The sequence below is a fragment of the Neofelis nebulosa genome, chromosome 2, assembly GCF_028018385.1.
Source record: "Neofelis nebulosa isolate mNeoNeb1 chromosome 2, mNeoNeb1.pri, whole genome shotgun sequence".
In the NCBI taxonomy this organism is placed as follows: domain Eukaryota; kingdom Metazoa; phylum Chordata; class Mammalia; order Carnivora; family Felidae; genus Neofelis; species Neofelis nebulosa.
This window is the reverse complement of record NC_080783.1, coordinates 37,941,801-37,967,252: the sequence shown is the minus strand read 5'-3', so window position 1 is coordinate 37,967,252 and position 25,452 is coordinate 37,941,801. Positions and strand designations below refer to the sequence as shown.

General features: G+C 33.4%; 2 protein-coding genes across 8 annotated transcripts in view; one reads left to right on the top strand and one right to left on the bottom strand.

The window, feature by feature from the left end:
- Positions 1 to 25,452, top strand: part of MARS2 (methionyl-tRNA synthetase 2, mitochondrial) — a 40,216-nt gene that overhangs the window by 2,625 nt on the left and 12,139 nt on the right. Inside the window, exons 2-4 of one of the 5 annotated variants that reach the window (XM_058710142.1) lie at positions 489 to 591; positions 3,316 to 3,451; positions 3,540 to 3,979. The gene's annotated coding sequence lies outside the window, so the exon portion shown is untranslated. Of the gene's footprint in view, positions 1 to 488; positions 592 to 3,315; positions 3,980 to 25,452 lie in introns of those variants that run through there. The other 4 variants (XM_058710170.1, XM_058710160.1, XM_058710152.1 and 1 more) reach the window with 4 other exon arrangements.
- Positions 18,128 to 25,452, bottom strand: part of BOLL (boule homolog, RNA binding protein) — a 44,137-nt gene continuing 36,812 nt past the window's right edge. For 2 of the 3 annotated variants that reach the window (XM_058710210.1, XM_058710218.1), the window contains exon 11: positions 20,553 to 20,634. In XM_058710210.1, the coding sequence (XP_058566193.1) occupies positions 20,584 to 20,634 (51 nt within the window). In that variant the 3' untranslated portion in view covers positions 20,553 to 20,583. Of the gene's footprint in view, positions 20,333 to 20,552; positions 20,635 to 25,452 lie in introns of those variants that run through there. The other variant, XM_058710226.1, reaches the window with a different exon arrangement.

Sequence of the window (25,452 nt, the reverse complement as noted above, 5' to 3'; positions counted from 1 at the left end):
GAAGACTGTAACCACTGCTGTTTTACATAAAGCAATAAAAAAAGATCAGAATCCTGTTTTTTCAAACTACTAAAAAAGGACATTTACTCTATTAAACGTTTAGTAAGGTAATAAGTAAATGTACCAAATGCGTTTGGACTATCCGTGATAAATTATAAAGCTCTCGAGTTGGTTATGTTAAAAATTTTAAACTTTAATAACAGGTTTACAGGTATGATTTAAAAAATTTGTAAACAGCTCAAAATGGTTATATTTTCTTTTTATTTCTGAATCATAATTTTGTTACCACATACATAATTTACCTTATGTGATCTCTTTTGGCAAATCAGAATCTATAATACAATATAGACATTGTGGAATAGTTATAAATGTTAATACATATACTTTCAAGTACTTTTTACCGATTATTTCTTTTGCTGTCTTAAGTTATTAAAGTTTAAAAGTCTGTGAGTACCTTATTCAGATCTGTTCTGTTGAATTTGTTGAAGGTGATGGTGAAGGGAGGAAATGATCAATGCTCCAAGAATCTCAAACTGGATTTAGGGATCTCTCCAAGGCTCCGTAAGAGAATATCACAGAGAAGATGTTGAGGTATCAATTTATTCAATGACTACAACACAGTAAGCCAGCATAATACTTCATAGGTGATTGGATAGCTAGGCCAAAGTTTAAAATGAGAACTTGCCTTGAAATATTCATTCTCATCATGGTAGCAAGCAGAGAGAGCTCACTATGAAGTCAACTATTGTGCTGGTAGTTCCCCCAGATTTATTCTAGGTGCTACTATTCAGCTCCAGTTTCTGTTTATTAATCAATATGGTGAGAGATTTCTGGTTGCTTGGAAACATTGCTTAGAAAAGAATGCTTGAAGGCATTCTAAAGGTGGAAGGACCGTTTCTACAAATGTTCCTTCAGACCCTCCTCTTCATAATGGAAACCTGGGCTTTCCACATGACATAGTCTAGCTATCTTCTGGGATTGGTAGGGCAGATTACTGGGGTGTAGGAGGGGTATAATCTCTCCTAGGGCTGGATAGAGCAGAGTGGTAAAAGAAATGAGATGTGTTTATATGAATGAACAAAAACAGATTTGGAAAACCAGTGGTATGATAACCTCTGCTGTTGAAGTGCCTTGATAGCAATTTTTCTGTTCCTATTATGAAAGGACATTCACTTCCACTTGAATGATCTTTCCTATGGCCTAGTGCTGGTCAATACAGTGGATCTTGACTTGCTGGGTGTTAATGGAGTTCCTTTTGTGCAGCTTGTCATTTATAGAGGCACTTAACTGGCTACCAGGATATTTATGGTACCACAGGGCACAAGAAAATAGAGAATCGAAAGAGGAGAGGGCATAATTAGTACAGATACATAATTAATAAAGGATACTCTGAAGAAGTGGGGATCTAAGTTACTCTGTGGTAATATGGAAGATGAACCAGTTGGATTCTCTGTCAGGGGCAAGGTATGTAAAACAAGTATCCTTTGGGTACTTAGTTGATGTGTTCAATTTGATCCAACAGTTTAGGAATGGCAAGTGGAGGAAAGGTGAAACTTAAAACTGAAGAGATGGCATCTTATGCATCCTTTGACAGAACAGAGGTTTCTCCCAAACTACTACCTTGAGGCTCCTAAATATTCATTTTGGGGTTCTTGGGGGCATAGTTGCAGAAGGGGATAGACCAGGTGTTCACAATGTATCATGTTAAAGTAATAACGTAGCTGTCAACTCAGCAGGCTACAGTCCTATCAATGAAGTCATGCAAGAAGTTGTGGTCAATGTATATGTTAGGTGCATCACTGTATATTGGAGAGCCATTCTACAAGTGAACTTAGAGCTTAGGCACCTCAGAAGTCATAAGACCTGTGGCTATATATGGAGATCAAGAATAGGCAGGAAGAACAAATAGATACCATCTCTGATTTCACTGATATCTCAAAGTTATTCTGGAAGTAGGCCTCATTATTTTTCTTAACGACCTATATGACCCCTATAGGGGCTGAGAAGAGCCGGATAAGTTGAATATTAAGTTGATGCCAAAGTACTCATGAAGGCCTAGGCTGGAACATGGACACAGGTCTTTTTTTGCACAGTTGGACCTGTGGTTGGGACATAGCTCTTTATTTTTAATTTTTAAGTAAGTTCTACAACCAATGTGGGGTTTGAACTTAAAAGCCCAAGATCAAGAGTTGCATGCTTTGACTAAGCCAGCCAGGCACTCCAGGAAATAGCTCTTTAGATATGGGAAGTTCCAAAACTGAAGTAAAGCCAGTAGTTGGTTAGGTTGGGTGGGCCTCCATCTAGGATGCCTTATGATCATGATGTAGCTTGAGTAGCAAGTGGCAGTATGAAGCATTTAGCAGATTACTCCTTGGGCATTATGTAGGGCTGGTTTCTTAGATCTCTGACTGCCCTACCCCTGGTAAGTATGTAGTTGCATTGTTGGCCTACATTAGTGTAACCCGAAGTTATGGGGGAGGCCATGCCTCTTGACTGAGACTTGGTTCATAAAGCTGCTATATGATGATCTAAAATAGTCTCCTGGAGGCAATTCCCCACTATCCATAGTTCTACCAAATATAGAACAACTGTTCTGGTGGGTGAGATCAAGGTTGCTGTAAACGTTGGTGGGTCCTTGCCCTCATCTTTTGCCTGAGTGAATAACATCAGTGGACCTAAAAGGGTGTGGATGTATTGACAGCCATAAGTCTATTTTTGCAGCAAAGGTTTACGAGTTCTGAGAGCTTGGAGGGAGCTCCACCATAGATTTGGGTAACCAAGAGCACAGGTTAGGGGGATCAGTCTTAGAAGAAAGGCTTTGAGTCCCTTGCGAAATGAAACCAGTATGAAATATGTCATTTCAGCACAACTCAGATGGTCCTGACCCTTCCTCTTACAGGAAGGAGCTTTAGATAGCATTGGTCATCTTTTATCAATAGGAGCACACCAAATTTGGGGGTTAATATTGCTGGAAGGGCCAAACAGTAACAACCAAGCTAATTTAGATTAATTAATGGGGATTTTAACCTTCTTAGAGAATGTCTTATTCTTTTTTGAGACTGAGGATAAGAGAAGCTCAGCCTAAGCTACTTTCCTTTATCACCAAGAACTACTTTGAGCTGAGGGGAAGGGACTAACCAGTTTAAAGGGGAAATTGCTGCTTTCTCTTAGTTTTTTGGTAGTCCTAGGTTACCTAGTATTATAGATTCTCTGAATTATGGGAACCACCTAACAGGGAATAGTTGACCATATTTAAAATACCCTGCTTAAGATTATGTCATATTAATCAGTTTCTACTTATATTTTCATGACAAGGGAAGGGAATTGGGAAGAGCTACACACCAGGAGGTTCTTCCTATAGCATTGACAACTAGAAATAATATACTTTCTACTGCATCTTTTCATGAATAGCTATTGGGAGTTTTAGCCATACTTGGATCTTCAAAGTAAGGTAAGGCTAAGTACGGAAGTTCCATCCTTGGCTGTTAACTAAATATCATTTGGTTTATGGCACAGACTACTCACCATAGATTTTAAAGTCCACAGCTCCTCACTTAAGAACTGGAAGGTATGAGATGTCAGGATGTTTCAGGAAACCAAGTGTGCCATCTGCAAGAAGAAAATTATAGCTCCAAGGAGAGATGAGCCCTGCCTTCAAGTCATGAAGAATATTTTGGATGAAGCATCTGCAGAGGGCCTGGAAGACTCACTGGGTAAAGCTGGAGGGACAGCTCTAGGAATAACTGGAAATGGATGATACCACCTTTCTTAGTGTATGGTATGGGAAAAATGGTTCTATCCTCTCTATACTACCATTCCTAACGTCATTCATGCCTTGTGCATGTATCCCTCATTAGTTGATAGTCACTGGTTTGTGCGATTTAACATGAAGATGTACTTTCAAAAAGTAGTTTATTCTGATTTATAGATTAGAATTTCTGTTTTCTTAATACATTCAATAAAAATATGACCAACTGCACATTTTTTCTCCAAATATTTTAAAAAATGTAGTAACTTTTATGTTGGAAAACATTAAGATAGTTTCAGTAATTTGGCTTTCCTTGAACTAGTCTAGAAGAGTCTGCTGGTTAAAAAGCTATAAATACTAAAAATATAAAGTTAATAAGCATGTTACACATTTTAGGTTAAATCAGTACAATAATACAAATACAATGTATTTCTTTCAAACCACATGAAAAGAAATGTTAAAGAAAATTCAAAAGAAGACAGGAAGGAGAAAAAGGGGCAAAGAAAAATGAAAAATATGGTAAAAGAAAACCCATAATAAGACAGTAGAAATGATTATAATTACAAATATCTCAGAATTGTAATGAACATCAAAGGATAAACCTTCTGTCAAAAGACAGCCATGTTCATTCTTTAAAAAAATTTTTTTTTCAATGTTTATTTATTTTTGAGAGAGCGTGAGTAGGGAAGGGGCAGAGAGGGAGACACAGAATTCAAAGCAGGCTCCAGGCTCTGAGCTGTCAGCACAGAGCCCGATGTGGGGCTCGAACCCACAAACCGTGAGATCATGACCTGGGCCAAAGTCGGATACCCAACTGACTGAGCCACCCAGGTGCCCCAGCAATGTTCATTCTTAATAAAAAGTTAGCTATATGTAGTTAAAAGGCATATACTTACAAGAGAAAATGAGACATGAAGAAATACTGGGCATATAAATAAACCAAAAGAAAGCTGGTATTGTATTATTAATAGTAGGCAGTCTATATTGAGAGGGGAAACCATTACTGAAGATAAAGTGAGGCTTAATATAAAAGGAATAATGCAGCAGCAAGTTATAACAATTAGGAAATTGTATGATCTAACAACATATTCTCAAAATATAAAAGGATAAAATTAACAAGAAATGTTCAAGTCTGCAAAAAAACGAAATTGCCATTCATGAGTTAAAGAAACTAGGCAATGAGAAAGTAAAAACTTACACTACACATCAGCACTTCAGTCTGTAATGCTCACTACCACGTGTATCATTGCTAAGTGTAGAAAAATAAAAATTTTATAGCAGGTAAGGTTTTGTGACTCTAAAACCTTGACTTTTTCCATATATGCCTCTGTGAAAATAATAACTTGCTTTTTGAATAGATATGTCAGCAAATATACCTGTTCAGGAAGTCCTCTCTTTGGATTATTAAAAGGGGAGAATCCCATGGCTATAATTTTGCCAAAAATTTTCATTGTTAGTTCGGTAATAAGCAAAGGTGAAAGGAGAGAACCAATAGTTCTGTGTTCCTTAATTATGTTCTCTCATTTACTTTTCTCATCAACTCTGAGGTATTTTTGTTTCTCTGTTTAGCTGATGAGAAGTTGAGGCAGAGATTAAGTAACTTGGCCAGGGTTATAGTTTGTAAAACAGAAGAGCCTAGACTCAGATTTATCTTGATGCCAGAGCCTCAGCACCAACACCACAATCAATCACTGAGTATATACTGAGGGCAGTGTATTACGGGGAAGAGGAAGTAGTATAATCAGAACCAAAGATTTGAAGATGAAAAGTCTAAAAAAGACCCCTTAATTGAAATACAGCAATGAGTGTTTCAAGGTGGGGGATTATTCTTGATAGCTAGATTATGAAATAGATGAGTGCCAAAATAGAAACTTAGAAAAACTACTTACCTTTATCGTGAAATATTTCTCTCTTGCTTTCAATAGTTCCCTTTATATCCTAAGCCTGCTTATGTGTGCTGGTATAAATTTGTTAAAAATTTTAATAACTCTATAGTCTGTATTTTTTTTCCTTAAGATTATTTTGTTCCTCATTTTCAGAACAGTGTTCCAAATTCTTGAATCCAGTAGTTCTCCTCTAAATGAAAGTTATGCTTTCATAAATTTATGAATCTAAGTATTTTGAAATAACATTTTACAAATACTTTAGATAATACATTTATCTCTAAACATGAAAACATATCAATACTCAAAAGTTTTATTTGACTTGACTTATAGTAACAAAGCCAGAGAATTTTATTCAAGCTCACAAACACTGAAACTTTTTCATTTCATACATACAGTTTTAATATAAATGAACTTATGAAAAGACTCATCTATTTACTAACAATTTAAGTTCTATAAATTTACTGAACATTTATTACTGTATTCTTATGACATCTTTCCTAATAAGCCTGCAGAAATCAGGTTAACTGACTCCACAGTTATTACCAAAGCAAATCCCACTCTAACTAAAATGCTACATATTGAATAATTCCTGGTAAATTATCTCATACATGACAGTCAAGACATGTTCTAACTTCCCCTAATTAGAGATTTTGTTATGAACTGCACAAAATGTCATGTTTTACATTTTTAATGAAATGTAGCTATTATGTTGGACATGGGCTACACCTTGAAGTGTGATGAAACCTATTTTTATATAGGTCTTTAAGCTATCATCTAAATTGTATTTAAAAAAAAAATTTTTTTTAACGTTTATTTATTTTTGAGACAGAGACAGAGCATGAATGGGGGAGGGGCAGAGAGAGAGGGAGACACAGAATCGGAAGCAGGCTCCAGGCTCTGAGCCATTAGCCCAGAGCCCGATGCGGGGCTCGAACTCACGGACCGTGAGATCATGACCTGAGCTGAAGTCGGACGCTTAACCGACTGAGCCACCCAGGCGCCCCTCTAAATTGTATTTTTAAAAATGTATAAAAAAGTATTAAGGGCCTTGCTAACTTGGAAGCCATGAACACCTACATCTCTGTTCTATGTTTTAAATAATTTCTTCAAACTATGTTTAAATTCAAGTTACAAAGTCCCAAGTTAGCAAGGCATGATGGGTACTTCTGCAGTATTTTTTGCATGGTAGCTTATGACTTATTAACATAATCAGACTGGTACATTATAAAAAATATCCTATATAGCATTTTTCAGATTATCCTTAAAAATCACTTACTAAAGCAATTTATAAAGGCTTTCATAAGGTAAAGAATCTTCAATCCTGGTAAAATGAATTTATTGCATTAACTTTTATATTTAAGTTTCTGTAAAACTTACTTTATGGGAACTCCCTACATTTTTAAAAAGCAAACCTTTTATTCCTGAGTTCAGTTTCATTTAATAATTCATTACTGGAATGTAATTAAATAAGTCAAGTAACGATGTGTAAAAAGCTTATTTTGGTATTATAGAAGAAAACCATAAGTACTAAAATGAATTACTGAAACTATGTATGGTTCATTGTGTGAACATTGATGGTTGGATTTTTACACCATTTTAAAATATGGAAGGAGTATTTTTTGCTGAATATAAAGGAAAAATTGTAACGTTCATTATGACACTGTCTGACCTAGAATTAAAAAGTAATCTAACAATTAATAATCCTCAGTTAATAATCCACAAACTAGAAAGATTTTTTTTTTAATTTTAATGTTGCCCACATAAAAATCAGCCTTTATTACATAAAAATAAGGTAATTAATTCAAAACAAATTTTAAATAAAACATTTTGGATGTAGCTGATACCATAAAATTAGTTTTCTAGCCTAAGGAGAATATATAGGACTTCTTCCTTTTTCCATAATTTATGGAGACCATCTAAAAGTACAGCTATCCATTCAGGGGCACAAAAACCAATATAAATATATAACTGTGTGTAGCTAAGTGTAAAAAATTAGTAAATCAACCTGATCTTAGAAAAGCAAAGGAGAAATAGTGAAACTTATTGTTTAACATCTTAGAAAAGCAAAGGAAAAATAGTGAAACTTACTGTTTAACTAGAAGGGGACTAGCCAAAGTCAACCAAGTTATCAAAACCCATCATTGGTAAGTCTGTAGAGGTAGATGTTTTAAATATTCAACATGTGAAGGTAGGTTAAGTTTGAGCTCAAGAGTTTTAAACAAGTCATTGTCTAAAGATAGACACATAGTTAGGGCACGGGCATAAAAATCTAACTGGTAAACATAGGATTGTTGCTTAATTTATTTTCATTTTTCCTTTGGCATAGACATTAGGATATTATATGTGTTCTTTTAACTGAAAGCTATTCTCACAAACAGTTGGATATAGCCTGAATAAAATAATCCTAAGGTTAACGTAGAGTCAGCATTTGAATAGCGCAGGAGGAATTTACTTGTATTAGTATCTTTTAAAAATAATTTGTATTGTAGGTCAGCTACTAATAGGGATTTTAGAAGATTTCTTTTATGTGTGGTGAAAAATATGTTCTGTAAGTGGATATTGTATAGATTTCTTTGGTATCAGGTTAAAAAAAAAAAATCCTAAATGGGATTAGCAAGAAACACATTGAGAATATTAAAATCATCTCAAATTGTTGATGTGTACTTTAAAATTTTTATCCTTTAGGTGTTTTCTCCAAAACACGTAAAGGAAAAAAAATTCATGTTTTCGGCAATACTTTATGTTAATTAGCATTTCCTTTCTTTGTTATCATTGGTCATTTCAGAATTATATGAGGCTAAGGAAGAGGGTTTAGTTTCCATACCTTTGTCCATTTTTATATCCTGACTTGCAGGAAAAAGGACCTTGATAGTTAAGAGCTAAAATTTATCTCTTATATGGTATTAAATCTGTTTATGCTATTATTGCTATCTTACATTCTCTATAAAATAAGAGCCAAATATCACAACCTAAGCAAAACAGAATTTTTTTGGGGGGGGTACATTAATGATTTTTGTACCATCTCCATTTTTCTGTAATTTATATCTGGAGAGAAAAATAAAGTAATACAATCTTTATAGAATTGAATGAATGCACTGTGAAAGTACATCAGTACATTTTGGTAAAGAGCACAGTTACCTAAAATAAATTAACTAAGAAAAACACTTCAAACAGAAATTTGTTTTTGAAGGAAAATGCGATTACCCTTGGACTCTTGAAATTTACAAAAGTTTTAGAACAAAAATGCTTTGGTATATACTGAATTAGCCTGAATAACAAATACAGGATTAAAATGAAAATGCCAGACAAGTGGAATATTAAATAGAATGTGTCATGTTATTTTTGACGAGGGCTCTATTTGTAGAATACTGGATCTTAACATATAGCATGTTACTTTCAGAATAAAGGTAGCAAAACAAAAGTATTACCAATAGGTGGAGTGGCCTTAGTATGTGCCAGAGTAATTAATATATAACTATATTATTACATTTTATTCCTCCACCTGAATATTTTAGCCCAGAAACATTTTAGCAATATACACAAAAAGTAGATACATTAATGGATAGTTCATTATCCTTTATGAGGCAGGATAAAAAAAGATGATATAATTGGATTATCATCTTCCTAACATTATAAGAAGGTTTTGATATATAATTCCTACTCTTTTACAACAGAAGTACAAATTAGCTTTAGTTTTTGGAGAAGATGTGAAATTAAAATAGTGAAAAAAATAAGACTCTTATTCTAATATTGTACAATCAAATTTCAATAAATGCTAGAATAAACTTACATGTAGTTAATTTAAATGTTGCTTATTTATATAACTTTTAATTGTTTTATTATTAGTCTAGCCTTGTATATAAGGAATATAATGTTCTTAGAGAAGAAAGTTGGGATATACATTAAATAGGCAGCATTTAAAGAAGAGTTGGCCATTTTTTTATTTTAAGAAGGTCTACCTATTGCTGCATTTTTTAATTTAAAAAAACTGAATTCTGTAAGAGCAGATAGTCATAATATCTTTGTATTCAAAAGGTGAAATATAATGTTATGGGTAAGTTTTATTCAAATTTAATGCTTTGAAAGGCTAGAAACGTCACAAACTAAGACCTGAATGAAAGATAAAAGGGAATAATGACAGTGTTACAGTATTAAAGGAAGAAATATGTACTGAATCTGGGGTGACATATGCAGTGAATGCTTATACTTGCTAAGATGCTGTAAGAACCCTTATACTTTTGGTATGGATGACAAAAGAGGGTCAGAAATATAGAGAGAGATACATTTAAGTATATTTAAGAATAGTGTCTACTCTGGTCATAGTAACTGGTATAAAATAAGTGGTCATAATAGGACAGGTTTCCAGATATTATATATATAAATTATCTTTACATGTATTAATATCTGTCAAAATTCCTAATGTAAATCTAGAGTTTGAAATGTTTTATAAAAAATATTTTATGTCAGTAAAATATACACTAACCAATATATAGAAAAGTCAAAATAATGTGGAAGCTAAAATCTTCTACACACATTATCTCTCTAGCAAGAGAGTGTTTTTTTTTTTTTAATTTACCATATTACAACAAATGGCCTGTTGCTATTGTATATTCTGTATATGGCATGGCTATGTCTACAGATATGAAACATCTAGAACAAATCTGAAAAATCCAAACATCAAAGGTGTTTTTAAGTGCTTAGACATTATCATGTCGATAATATAGCCAGATATGACCAAAGTTTTCAAACTTTACCAAGGTATTTGTTGTTTTATAGATACAGCATTTGTTCTATTTACTAGAATTATAAGTCTATCTTACTTAAGTGTGTGTAAATTCATAAGGGAAGCCATAGTTTTCTCCTGCATCTCCAATATTTTGGCTACTAGGATTTCTTTAATGCCCTTAAAAAAGCAAAAGCATTTAATGTTAGGCATATCCAAACCCCTCACATTTGTTGTCAGACCACACATAGGGCTAATTGTTTTCTATTATTGGATAAAATAGTTATCCAAGACTTTACTTAACAGAATCAATTAAGGTGGAGTAAGAATTGAATGCTCTGAAATCTTTCCTAGGATGAAAGTGTGGTGTTCGAGAATATCAAGGTTTCAAACCTACAGATGAAGGTTGAGAAAAGCTTCTTCTCACAGAATGTAACCTTGGTTCCTATTAAGAGATTTAAAGAAAACTAGGGTTTTAATGCATTTTAAATGGCTCTTGTAAGTAAGGGAAAGATTTAAAAAATACTAACTGGGCCTGGATTCTGAGGAGAGGTGTGCTTTAGGAAATTCGCACTATTAAGAGTATGTAGGCTACCTTAAAACCTATTGCTGGACAAGGAGGAAACCTAGGGCAATAACGAAGACTCACTACAAAGGATCTGAGAATGGCCATATCTAATGGTATTTTCTCAATTATTAGGTTATATTCTTTTGTGTCATTCCTGAACCTTGGTAAAGATATGTTTAAAAGAAAAATTTATGTACTCAGTGATATATAAAATTAGAGTCAGAAAGGCACTTAAGCCTATGGTTAAGAAAGCCACTATCCAGAGAAAATCAAGGAATTATTAATAAACTTTTATATTAATAGAGTAACATTTTATTCTGTTAAGTAAAATATCCAATGAATGGACTCTGTGTTCCAACAAATGATTTTTATTTGATCCACTGCTGAATATAATGATTTTTAGAAGATACTGCTTTGCTCAAGATGGTTGAGAATAGGAAGATTTCAGCTAAGGTGTTTTTATAATGAGTAAATGCCTACTTCAGAGTGTCAGTGTTTAGCCAAATCCTTTTGCCTAAAAAATCTCATCTTTTGTTCTGTCCTCTTCAGATTATCTGAGTTTGAATGTTGTGATTCAAGAAGAATGCATGCATCAAGCCTGAGTTTATCTAATAAAGCTGATTAAAACTTTGGAAGTAGCATGAAGGCTAACCAGTTGCCCAGCCTGAATCTGACAACAGAAAGTTAATGCCAAGTTTTGAAGTTGTTCTTCTAAATACTTAAATAGCAGCTTATATGTAGTTAAGGGAAATGAACTGAAGCTTCTAAGATAAAGGGCAAAACTTCTCTAAAGAGGCACTGTTGATTATGTATTGTGTTTTCCCTAATTTGGGCACAGATGCCACTCTACTGACCTAGCAAGACTCTGAGCATGTATACTAACAATGTAACAACTTGCCAATGCTAGAATAGGTTAATTATTAGGAGTAAGTCATAAAAACAATGAATAATTTTACAGCGTATGAAACCTAGGTGCTCCTAGGGTTAAAAATGTTTTTAAAATGTGGGGTTACTGAGAGTTTATTCGTATCACTTTAGGATACTTTGTGAAGGTACAAAATAGTCTTCTAACCAGAAAAGGACCATTTATAAAGTATTGTAAAATATGTTAGTTATCAAAATCAGTGTTTGAGAAAATTCCCTGTAATGACATCAGGCTGTATTTAACTTTAGGCACTGTTACAATTTTTGAGCTAAGTTGACTTTAGTAGGCAATTATGATTATGATCCATTTATCTTAGAAACACACACATTTTATCAGTATAAAGAGTGGCATGAGTTTGGCCCCTTGGATTAGGATGTAAAAAAAGAAAACTTGAATAGCCCTTTCTCAAAATAGCAAATAATACATGTAGGGTCTATACAAACACTGATAAATGCCTACACTGCAGTTATTAGCAAGAAAATGGGAAGGCAGAAGCAAAGCAACCAAAGGTTCATTTGTTTTTGTTGGTGGACTTTATGCTTCCAAAAACATGTGGAAATGTGTTACATTCCCAAAATATAAAGAGTAGGTGGCTCCACTTATAGGTATCTTTTGCTTATCAGAGGGATTAAAGTTTTCAGGGATAACTTAAAAGGCCTTTCTTCTTACCTTGTGTTCCTTCTTATATTTCTCCGAATGCTGAATTACACAGCACATTTGAAGAAAATTTTTGATTAACATCTAAAAATTAAATTCTATGGCAATTCTGTTTCTCCCTTTTATTAGGAAACTTCATACTTCAGTTACTTGATAAAAGCATGATTAAACAGTTTCGTGTTTATCAGAATTTGTTTACTTTAGAATTGAAATATTTTCTGATTCTGAGTCTGAGATGCTTAAGGGAGTAGAATAGACATTTTGTGTCTAAGATTTAATTTGTGTAAGATTTAATTTTAGTGATTCAATGAAAGATGGTCCATAACTCTTAGAAGGGGCAAAAATTATTTCTGAAAAGTGTTCTCTAAGGATCTTCCCCTCTTAGTTCCCATACTCCCCAGAAATCATTTGCTTCCGTACTGGTGTAATTTATTAGTAATCAAAACCCTGGGTTCTACCACTTAATAGTAATGTCATTTTGGGCAGTTCTCTTACTCTTTCACAGCCTTACTTCTCTTATAAAAAAGTTGTCGATTATTTCTCAAATATATTGAGTGGACAAAATAAGATAATATATGTATTGTGCTTATAAATTATAAAGTGCTATAAAAATAAGTGTTATTCTTGCCTTGGAAGAATACAGTAAGCACAAATGTGATATACTAAGCATGACTTTATAGCAAATTATTAACAGAGTTAATACAGTTTTTATAAGGAATATTATGGACTTTAAATAATCTTCAATGACTAAACCAAAGATTTTCTTGAGAATTACCTCATTATTCTATACCAAATTTAGTTTCAAGTTACCAATATTTTAAGACTAATATCTTAAGAATATTCCATAGTTTTGGGGCGCCTGGGTGGCTCAGTCGGTTAAGCGTCCGACTTCGGCTCAGGTCACAATCTCACGGTCCGTGAGTTCGAGCCCCGCGTCGGGCTCTGTGCGGGCCTGGAGCCCGTTTCAGATTCTGTGTCTCCCTCTCTCTCTCTGACCCTCCCCCGTTCATCCTCTCTCTCTCTGTCTCAAAAGTAAATAAACGTTAAAAAAAATTAAGAATATTCCATAGTTTTATTAGACGTTATAGTTTTCAAGTTGATATGATTCTGTGGTTTCGTGTTTGTAACTTGAGAAAGGGTCTTATCCCTGAACATATTCATTGAACTTATTTATATAGTTGTATCAACGGCTAAACCAGAAATCATAAAGCTTCAAGGGCTAAAGTAATAGAGTAATTCAGGCCTATCCTTTATGGCTTAATCCCTTTCAGACTATACTTTTTTGATCTCAGTGTAATGTTACATTCATTTTATAATATTTTAATAGGGTTAACAACATTCCAATTTCCCTGGGACAGTCTAGTTTATGCATACTGTATTATTAGAATTTTGGTTTTGAAAAATAGTCTTTGAATAGAATGGTTTATGGGTCTGTTAATATGATAAACTTCTTTGTTGGTTAGTAAGTATATACTTCAAAAATTAGATCATTTTAATTATTTTTAGTGCCCCTTTTCATTCTTAAGTGTACTGATTTAATTATGAATATATCACTTCCACATATAAGAAGAACTTGGAGCCCCTAGCAAAGTCAAGAACTTTCTGACTCCTATAAGGAACAGAAGTGAAGCAGAACTTAGTATGGGCCTTGTCCACAGTGAAACAGGCTTGATTTCTGTAAATATAATCAAATCAAGTCAGTCTGCTCCTTATCAATGAAGTTGGGAGTGCAATTTCAAAGGAAATAAGTGCTGGAGAATAAGGACTCCTCTAATTCTGAATCCATATAATTGTGTTTCAGAGAAGGTTAAGCTAATATTCATATTGGAACTTGGCAAATCTCTGAGTATGTAATTATTTCTGAGAAAAAAAATGTAGTTACATTCTCACACATGACTCTATTCAGATGGACCCTAATTACAACTTTGTCTTATTAAAATATAATGAACTGTACATTATTAATGATAGAGACAAGATTCTTTTGAACTGCATGACTTGAGATTAAATCATGTCAGTGAAAACTATTGTTAGCTACCTTTCCTACATAGAGTGAAGATGTTTGGTTTGAAGGATGTTTAATAAAGAAAGAGCAAGTGGATGATTTCATATGAAGAAACGACCATTAGAATGAATTTTGGGTTATTTCCCCAAATAATTTATCACTTAGAAGAAAATAGGAAAGCTAAATTCTTGTATTGGGTATACAGCATTTATGAAAAGGTGACAGTGATTTAGAAAGAATTTTCAAGAAGCAAGTGGATGATTAAGATGAGTTGTATAGTGTTAGGTTTACATCCGAAATCAGAGAATCCTTAAAATAAATTTTTAACTTCAAAAATACAAATCTGCTGAAGTTCAACACAGAATGTTTATCTTTCATTATTATTTAGGGTTGCACCTATAAAATCCTTTGAGGAAACAGGATAGCCTTTTTGAAATCAAGAATAAGATATAGAGAGATGTACAAAAAGATGTGTATTAAGTAGCATTCTCTATAGTTGCATCTGATCTTTAGGAATTAGACACAAAGGTAAGTAACTCTTTTCCTGATCGTCATCTTTTAAAATTTCCTTTTATAATCTTTATTTTAAAGCAAAAGAAATTGAAGATTAAAGGATGTAATATTCCACGTTAAGCAAAAGCTATCTTGGCTCTCTTCCAAAATGCTCACTCTGTTATTGGGAACCACTGTGAGAAACGTGGAACTTTGAGTACCAATGAGTTCAGAAATAAGAGAAGGACAGAATCTGTGAAAACTAAGGATTATACTCTCTTAAGCATGAATTAGCTACTTTTAAGCTGGATTCCTTAAGCCAAAACATCTTTCTCCACATTGCCTGATTTTTTTTCATGTTAGATTACACTGTTGGAAATTCTATCAAATCAGATTGTTTGGGTTAATAGGAATTCTCTTTATTCCTGTTCTTAGGCAAGTCAAGGCCAGGAAAGATCCTTTTTTTTCCTCTTGCCATTATTCCCCAAATCTAGAAGTCAGGTTAGTATTATTAGGTTTATATATTTAGGCCAGTATAGATAGCTGTTATAGGAATATGCTGTGAATTTAAACATCATTAAATATGTTGAAGCTGGGAAAAACTCTTCCAAAATTAAGTGTATCTGATTGCATTTCTTTTCTTTCAGTTTAGAGCCACATGTGAAAATGAAACCATAAATAATGACTACACAGTAAATATCCTTAAACCCTACCATTTTAAGTACAAGAAAGTTAATTGAGTTGGGTGGATAATAAAAGAGTCAGGGTCTCTAAAAATCTGGAGAAATTCTATACAAAATACAAAATAGAGGTCCCTCAGAATGCTAATAGCCAGAATGGGGGAAAACCAGATGGAGGTCTTTCTCTTTGTTAGCACACTCAGGTCTTTGTTTTTGTTTTTGTTTTAAGTGATTCAAACAACAAGGACATGGTACTTGGAAAACAAGTTGGAAAGTAGATATTAAGATGAATACACAGGGAATTCTTTCCAGATTGGAAGAGGACAACTGGTAGACTTAGGGAATTCATGGGACAGGAAGAGTATAGTTGGAGATTTAGCTTGGAATTTACCAAAGAGAAAACTCCTTTTTAAAGTACTGAAACCCATCAAAGACAAAGATCTAGAGGAAATGCCACAGAACTTGATAATGGTAAGGGGAAGAAAATGCTAAGAGCTTTGAGACACTTTGAAGGCTTTATACTTTAGAGGAGAATCTTGACTCTCTTATAAAACAAAATAGCAACACAAAAAATTATCATCTTCTCAAAAGCATTACTTTCCCCAGGAAAGAAAAATTCTGAGAGATGTATTTTATCCTCTTTTTCATAAAGGAAGACATAAAGAAAAAAGTCTAATCAAAGGACATTCTTATTAGAAATCCTCTCTCTAGGCCTACGGGTATACTGGGATCTTGTAGGACGTCCAAAAGTGTGAGGATCTAGGGCTCTCCAAATTTTCTCTGATGAGAAACAAAAACCAGTCAGTAAAAGGGTTGAAGTGAGGAAAAAAACTTTAGCAGGCAAGGAAGGGGAGGGATTTAGTTCCTAGGTATAGAATGGCAGCTTTCCACAGCCTTGTTTTCCAAAGGAAAAAAGTACACCAAGATGTTTGATTCATATCCTCTTTAGAGAAGTACTAAATGACATTGACTCGTGGGTATATACCTTGACAGAAATGCAAAACTGAGATTAACACATACTAGCCTCACTAAAATTATGTACCAAAATATTAGTAAATAATCAAGTATTGGCTTCTTTTAACTAAGAAATACGCATCAAATGAGTAAAACTGACAAATCAGTAGATGGAAAAATTTTTAATTACATGTTTTAAAAACAAGTCAGATGTCAAAATGGTATCACTTACTAGCTTAAATAAAATGTTTTAATGACTATTCAGCCTGTTACTGTGTATCTTTACTTCAATACAGTCAGGCTTGGTAATATATTAGTTGATACTATTTTAAGGAGCATAACTAAAAAGAATGATAAAACTGGAAAACTTTAATCTGTTAGTTTACAAATTTAAAATTGATGACTGTTATTTTATTTCTAGATTCTGACAGGTCATAAAGTAGGTATCAAGGTAACCATGAAACTAGTATAACAGAAAACTGAAGGATTATATTACATGGAAAGGACAAAAATGACAATGTGAAATAAAACAAGTGGTCTTGAATGGCACTTGATTTTTGAGAGGAATCATGAGAATGCAGAAAGTATCAGTAAATTTATGCAATACATAAAAGCAAAGAGACAAAAACACCTAGAGCAGGTGAAACAAACAGCAATAACTGTAGCTGCTAATCAGAGAGTGGTACTAAACATGGAAGAACAGAAGCTGGTAGCATATTTTTTTAGGAATTTATGCACTAGGAATGAAAACACTGAATAGAGTTGAAAGAAACAGCACCAATTATGATTATTATGCCCATCTTTTTTGAAAAATTTGCTCCTTTCTACTGAAGTCTATAGAGATTTCAGAATAAATTTTAGTCAAAGTATAGGTCTAGGGGCCAGCAATTTACTATTTTAACAACAGGGCATGTTGAAACATGATATCAAAGTTGGATTGAATGCCCCTGTAAAGTCTTTTCTAATCCTTTGATTCTACATTTTAATACTATCCAAGCACTACTTCTGAGAGAGATACAAAGATTTTTTTGTGTATGTGGCCCCAATTCATTATTTTTCTTTTTTTTTTTTTTTAAATTTTTTTTTTTTTTTTTATAATGTTTTTTATTTATTTTTGGGACAGACAGAGAGCATGAACGGGGGAGGGGCAGAGAGAGAGGGAGACACAGAATCGGAAACAGGCTCCAGGCTCCGAGCCATCAGCCCAGAGCCCGACGCGGGGCTCGAACTCACGGACTGCGAGATCGTGACCTGGCTGAAGTCGGACGCTTAACCGACTGCGCCACCCAGGCGCCCCTCATTATTTTTCTTAAATACACCACAAACCCATGAAACACACTCCTACATCTGGGACTTATGTATAAATTTGTTTGAAAATATTGTACTGTCATTATTGGCAGAAATTTATAAAGTATTGTTATAAACTAAATCATACCTCTTTTTCTAAGCCATTCTTGTGAAATTGGCTGACAGGAAAGAAATTAAAGTCTGTATTTTCCAAGATCCTTTATTTTTTGACATGCTACCATCTTTCTATCTCTGATTATATTAGAGATTTGGGGAAAACAGGTTGCAAAGTTATTTGTGATTTTGGTACATGTGATGATACTAATATTTGTATTATCCATTTCACTCTAACCCAGTGAATTTCCTCAGATGTCTTCAGATTGGCCTTTCAAAATAGGAACTAAATGGAAACTTCAAATTTATCTATAGATGATATAATACAAAAAAGAGAAAAATAAAATGGCTTTTACCTAGTTATATAAGGAGAATTTTTATCGTCTCAATCTGGTTTTAGAAATAACCTGTTTGGGCTATCAAACTAGGTCGTAAAGAAAGTTGATGATGTCCTCCATATATTCTGGTTGACAGTGAATTCCACAGTTTTAATTAGCTTCACAAAATGAAGCTAAATTCTAAGAAAGTGTGTATATGAATTGTATGTATATATAATGTGCATGTGTATATAATCTATATATGTGTGTGTGTGTGTGTGTGTGTACATAGTATATGTGTGTACGCAGATCTCTATAGTTTTGTGGAAGAAACACACTTGGGTATCAATTATTATCAAAATTCCTTATCCAATAATACATCATTAACTTTTATTAACAGTCCAGGATTTGTTTAGCATCATGTTAAACATTTTGAAAATCAAGGAGAGTGCTATTAAAATATCTCTAACATCAGTGGTCAATCATTTTTACTTACAGAACAAAAACTTTTGAAATTTCATTGTGGGACTTATTAGTCTATTTATATTTCTAAAAACAGAATAATTAATGTGCATGGGATACTTGTAGGCTAATATATAATCATATAGTCCTACTGTTTATTATGGTTTCAAAAGAAACACCCTATTTGACTCATCAGGAAAATCTTTGGGATCTAAGTCTTATTATTTCTGCTTATGCTGTTGAACATGTAATACATTTGGGCATAGAAAAGGAGAGAGGAGAGATAAATTAGGGTAATGCCAGTATTTATGGATTTTCCTCTTCTCACCTAAAATTAGGAAGTCAAGTAAAAGAATTGCAAATGAATGTAAAGTGGATTTTTTAATACTATTACAGAAATTACAGTGATGAAAATAATTTGTTCTGTAACTTTTGAACAATGGCTTTTCCTCCCTACCTATTTTCTAATTTTATAATAAGATTGGCTTTAGAATCAGAATTTAAAGTTTTCCTTTGGTGTAAGAAATAGCTTTGCTTTTTATGAAAATAACTGTCTTTTAAAATATTAATAACATATAATTGAATATATTGGTAACATATAAGAATAAAAAGTCAAAATATTAAAGCAGTAGAGGATACCAAAATATAGTGGGGTATCAGTCAGTATTATGGGATGTCAGAGGTGAGCCCTTCTTTTATCAAAACAATTCTACTAGGTGAACCGTATTATATAAATTTGGGTACCAAATGGCTTATATTATAAAAGGCTTCAGCATTATCACAAATATTAGAGTAAAAATTTAATATAGTCAAATTAATCATATGAAAAGGTAAGAAAACTGATCATGTTGAAGTGTTTCTAATATTTGGAAAATGTTATAAAAAAAGTATAAATATTACTCAAATTTTGAAAACCATGGCAGAAGCAAAATTAAATAAGGAATAGCAGTAATAAATAAAAACTCAGTCAAAAACATATTAAATGATAAAATAGCCAGTATTAGAACTGAATCATTAAGATCAAATGTACTTATACCACAAGGCATGAAAGTATTAAAAATTCTATTAGCATTAGAGAGGACTCTTATCCTAAATACTAAAATAAATAGTAATGACTATTAAACATTACTCCTAAAAGATTGAGAGGAAAAGAAATAACACAAAGCAGAGAAAATGAAAGACACCTCACTATTCCCAATGTGGTTATTATTTATGGAATGGATAAAACATGTAGAAAATTCACTACAGTTAGATTAACACATAAACAAACCAACATGCCACAACTACCTAAATAGTTTTGTAGAACAGCTGAAAAAGCAAATTTCATCGAATTTAGACAGCTTATAATGGAATAAATAAGTATGGCGAGGTATTAACTAACCCTAAGTGTCACAATGGGCAGCTTCTAGACCGTTCGTTGAAGCTGGATCTTGGCCACACAAGGATCATTGGACAAGAAATCAGTTGAGCTGGACTAGAGCTGCCCAGTTGTCTTAATAATGAATGCTCCACACTGTCTGTTAAGTAAAAAGAGAAAATATAGATCAGAAATGAACAGGAAAGAAAAAGAACAAATTAGAGTAAATGAATGTAGGACATCAATGAACATTTACACAATACTTGCAGAACATGTGTACTAATTTTATTGAGTATTAAGAAGTGAGAGAAGTTGAATAGTATCAGTCCTCCAACTTTGTTCTTTCCTTTTAACACTGTGATGGTTATTCTGGGTGTTTTGCCTTTCCATATAAACTTTAAAATCAGTTTGTCAATATCCACGAAATAACTTGCCGAGATTTTGACTAGGATTGTGTTGAACCTGTAGATAAAGTTGGGAAGAATTGACATCTTGACAATATGATGTCTTCCTATCCATACACATGGACTATTTCTCCATTTATTTAATTCTTTGATTTCTTTTATCAGAGTTTTATACTTTTTCTCATCTAGATCTTGTACACATTTTGTTAGATTTATACCTAAGTATTTCATTTTTAATTTATTGCTGGTAAGCGGAAAAGCAATTGACTTTTGCATATTAACCCTGTATCCTACAGCCTTGCTATAATTGCTTATTAGTTCCAGAAGTTTCTTGGTCAATTCTTTTGGATTTTCTACATAGACGATCATGTCATCTGCAAACAAAGGCAGTTTTATTTCTGCCTTCCCAATCTGTATACTTTTGTTTCCTTTTCTTGTCTTTCTGCATTAGCTAGGACTTCCAGTACAGTGTTGAAATGGAGAAATGAAATGGACATTCTTGCCTTGTTCCCCATTACTAATTTTAATACATTTAAAAACACCTTTGAGTCCACCAAGTATTCACACAAGAAAATTTTTTTTTAATGTAACATTATATTACAAGTAAGTTAGGATTAGGAAAAGACTATAGGCTCAGCTGAATGTAATCTTAAGGGTGGTGTTACTAACTATACATACAGCACTTCAAATATTATTTTTCAAGTGTAATGTTCAATAAATGCTTGGTGAAATGAACTACTGAGAATGAATTGTTACTTAAAACTTGTCATATGGTAGAGTCCATATGACATGTTTATGCAAGGGCCAACTTATTTATGTGATTTATTAATTAGCTAATGGCCCATAGTTCATTTAGATTCTGCCAGATTTGACAGTACCTACAAATATGAGTCAGAAACAGTAATGTATAGTTTTTATCCATAATAATTTAAAGTTTTATTTTAGCTATAGTTTTTATTTCAATCTCAATTAAATCTTTGTCAAGATTAGAAGGGTAAACAAACTGATTTGACTTTGACTCTTTTTAAAGAAACTTTCTTAAAGAGCATTCAAAAAAGGAAAAAAAACCCCAACAGATAGAAAGTGAAAATAAATGAGTTGAGGTAACCTGCAGGTAGTATACGCACAAGGAAATGATGTAAATTGGTATATATGAAAAAGACCAAATTGACAGTATAAAAGAGAAAATATATCCTATAAATATTTTTCAAGTAAAAATTGTTTTAGCCAATTTTTAAATTTTTTTTTTTCAACTTTTTTTTTTTTTTTTTATTTATTTTTGGACAGAGAGAGACACAGCATGAACGGGGGAGGGGCAGAGAGAGAGGGAGACACAGAATCGGAAACAGGCTCCAGGCTCCGAGCCATCAGCCCAGAGCCTGACGCGGGGCTCGAATTTAGCCAATTTTTAAAGTTGAGAGAGGAGGGTTTTAAATAAATCCTGGTTAAAATTTTCAGAATGACATAAAGGTCTTTTCCTTAAAGGTTTACAACATGAAACAGGAGGCTTTTTCCATCTTGCAATGAAAAGCTAATAGAGTTCAGGTTAAGAACATTTCATTGCAGAAAGAATGAAGGAAGATAAGGTGGTTAGCAGTTTACAAATACTTTAAGATCCGTCCCTAATGTGTTTATTCTGAAGTTTTAAAGATCAGCAACAATTACATGCTTTTAAACAACACTGTTTCATGAAAGGTATAACTAAAGTCTGAAGTACTCAAGAAAGAATGGCTAAGTGAATGTATAAGAGATTTCAGTGTATTTTATCTGATTTAGTTGTGGGAGAAAACTAACTCAAATTGATAGAAACTTATCTTAAGTCTGAGTAATGGAAAAGTAAGCAAAAATAACTGCTTTGGTAATGCAAAGCTATAGAAGACATTTCTAAGTGGACCACTAATGTACAGCATTACTATACTGTGACTATAATGTAGGTAACTATAATTAATAATACTGTATTGCATATTTGAAAGCTGCTGAGAAAGTAGATCTTAAGAAATTTCTTACCACAAGGAAAAAATTTGTTAAGTATGTGAAGTTTTGTGGATGTTAACTAGACTTACTGTGATGACCATTTCATAGTATATACATACACTGTACACCTGAAACTAATGTTATATGTCAATTATATCTCATTGCTATTTCTGTCACATATTACTTTATTGTGTTGTTCTCAGATGTTTTGTGGTTTTTGCCTTCATAAAATTTTCTCCTGAGATCATCATCAGCTAAGATGTTTGGTAATATTTACATGCGTGGGAAAAAAAAATGGAAGAGTAGAGAGTGGTCTTAGCTCATGCTGTGGTTTAAGAAGGAGTAGGCGTTGTCTTGCCCAGGACAGAGAGCCCTTAGGCATCACCATCATCTAGGCTATAACAACCTTTTGTTGCCATTTCAGTAGGCAACTCTGCCTATTAGGGGTCAGTCTCTCAATACTTCTGCCCTGCACAATGCTCTCCTTTCTTATACATAATTCATTATAGTCAGTGACATTTGTCCAGGACCACTTTATTGAATTTATAGAGATTTATGTTGTGACCAAAACATTACCAACTTTTGTAAATGTTAGAAAAGAAATAGCTTTCTCTTTGCAAGGCACAAAATTCAATATGTATTATTTATATATATGTCTTTAGATCTTATTTATCCAAACATGAGTTATGATTATGATATTAAAGTTTCCTATCACAGCTGTGTTTCTTTCTCTTGGTATTTCTAGCAGTTTTTACTTTGTATATATTTTTTAAGTTTTTTAATTTTTATTAAGTAATCTCTACACCCAAGATGAGCTTGAATTTATGATCTTGAGATCAAGAGTCGCATGCTCTTCTGACTGAGCCAGGCAGGCAACCCTACTTTATAGTTTTGATGTTACATTATTAGACTTACTTATTCATTTTAGATTTAACTTTTTATCACAACAAACTAATCTTCCCTGTCTTGTTTAATGCTTTTTACTTTGAAATTTACTTTCTTATTAGTATCATCTTGGGTTTTTTCCCTACTATTGTTCACATTTGCCTGATATATCTTGGCTTGAAACAATCTGGAGTACATAGCACTTTTGAAATTAATTTTTATTTTTGTTAAAGTAACTATAGGGGTGCCTGGGTGGCTCAGTCAGTTAAGTGTCTGACTTTGGCTCAGGTCATGATCTCATGGGTTGTGAGTTTGAGCCCTGCATCAGGGTCTGTGTTGACATTGTGGAGCCTGCTAGGGATTCTCTCTCTCTCCTTCTCTCTGCCCCTCCACGCTCATGCTCTCTAAATAAATAAATAAATAAATAATAAGGTAATTACATACTTAGTTTTAAAAATCGAATAGTGGTTAAAGGGAAAAATGGCTTCAACACATTCCCCCTCCCCTGCCACTCCACTCCTGTCCCACTTCACTTTTTCAGAGATGGCCACATTCATTTGTTTAAGTTGTTTCTTCTAGTATTTGTTTCCCTATTTCTATCTACATTAACTGAACAATTTCATTATTTAACGACTTCTTTATGGTAGATAAGGATTTTAACTCTTTTATATCTTTTATTACATCTTTTATTGCCTTGCCCATCCTTTTTATAATCATAAGTTTTGCTTAAATTTGTTAATTATTATTTTTTTTTCTAAATTTTTTTTTTTAACGTTTATTTATTTTTGAGACAGAGACAGAGCATGAACGGGGGAGGGGCAGATAGAGAGGGAGACACAGAATCTGAAACAGGCTCCAGGCTCTGAGCCATCAGGCCAGAGCCCGACGCGGGGCTTGAACTCACGTACTGCGAGATCGTGACCTGAGCTGAAGTTGGGTGCTTAACCGACTGAGCCACCCAGGTGCCCCAAATTTGGTAATTATTTTAATTATTATGCTTAAGTAAATATTATTCACTAATAAGCCAAGTGGTGCATTATAATTACATTTTCTTTCTTGAACACCTTTTGGGTTTTCACTGATTTCTTCATTTCCCCCATTCATTTAGTTTTATTCAGACCTAAAGCCAAGTCTCTCCATATCTTTAAACAGCTCTGTAAGATTCTTAATACAAGTTTCTACACAAATAAAACTTATTTTTCCTGCAGAGAACAATCTAATTCTGGACTGATTGCTCTTTAAACCATCTAAACAGCCATCATCCCAAGACCTCTTTTTGTTGTCATCCTTAGCCTCTGCCTTGCATTAGATGTTTGTTTCATTTTCATTTTCTGCTCTTTTGTTTTTATCCCATGTCTTTTCCTAGTTTATTCTCTTGTTTTGGTGAAATACACATTTAGTAGCACCCCAAGAAAGGATGCACGTGAGGTAAATTGTTTGAGACTCTACTGTATGAAAATATATTTTTTTCATTTATACTTGTCTATTATAGAATCCTAGATTAAAACTTTCATTAAATATTTTTAAGCTTTGCTCCATTGTTTTCTAGCTTTCAGTGTTGCTGATTCTTAGTCTGTGATCTATTTTCTCACTTAGGTTTATTTTTTAAATCCCTGCCATTCTGAAATTTCAGAATAATAAAAATAAAATTCAGAATAATGTGCCTAAACTGTGAGTCTTTTACAGCAATTGTGCCAAGTAGTTGGTAGGCCCTTTTATTTATTTATTTATTTATTTATTTAGGGCACAAGTGAGCTAGGAGCTGAGAGAGAGATAGAGAGAGAGAGAGAGAGAGAGAGAGAGAGAGAGAGAGACATTCCCAGGAAGGGCAGAGGGAGAGAAGAGAGAGGGAGAGAGAGAGAGAAAGAGAGAGAGAAAGCCGGGCTCACCTGAAGCAGAGTTCATGTTTTACCCGATGGGGGCTCATGTTCATCTGATGTGGAGCTCGAGCTCACCTGATGCAGGGCTTACCCGATGTGGGACTTGAATTCATGAACCTGATGCAGGGCTTACCTGG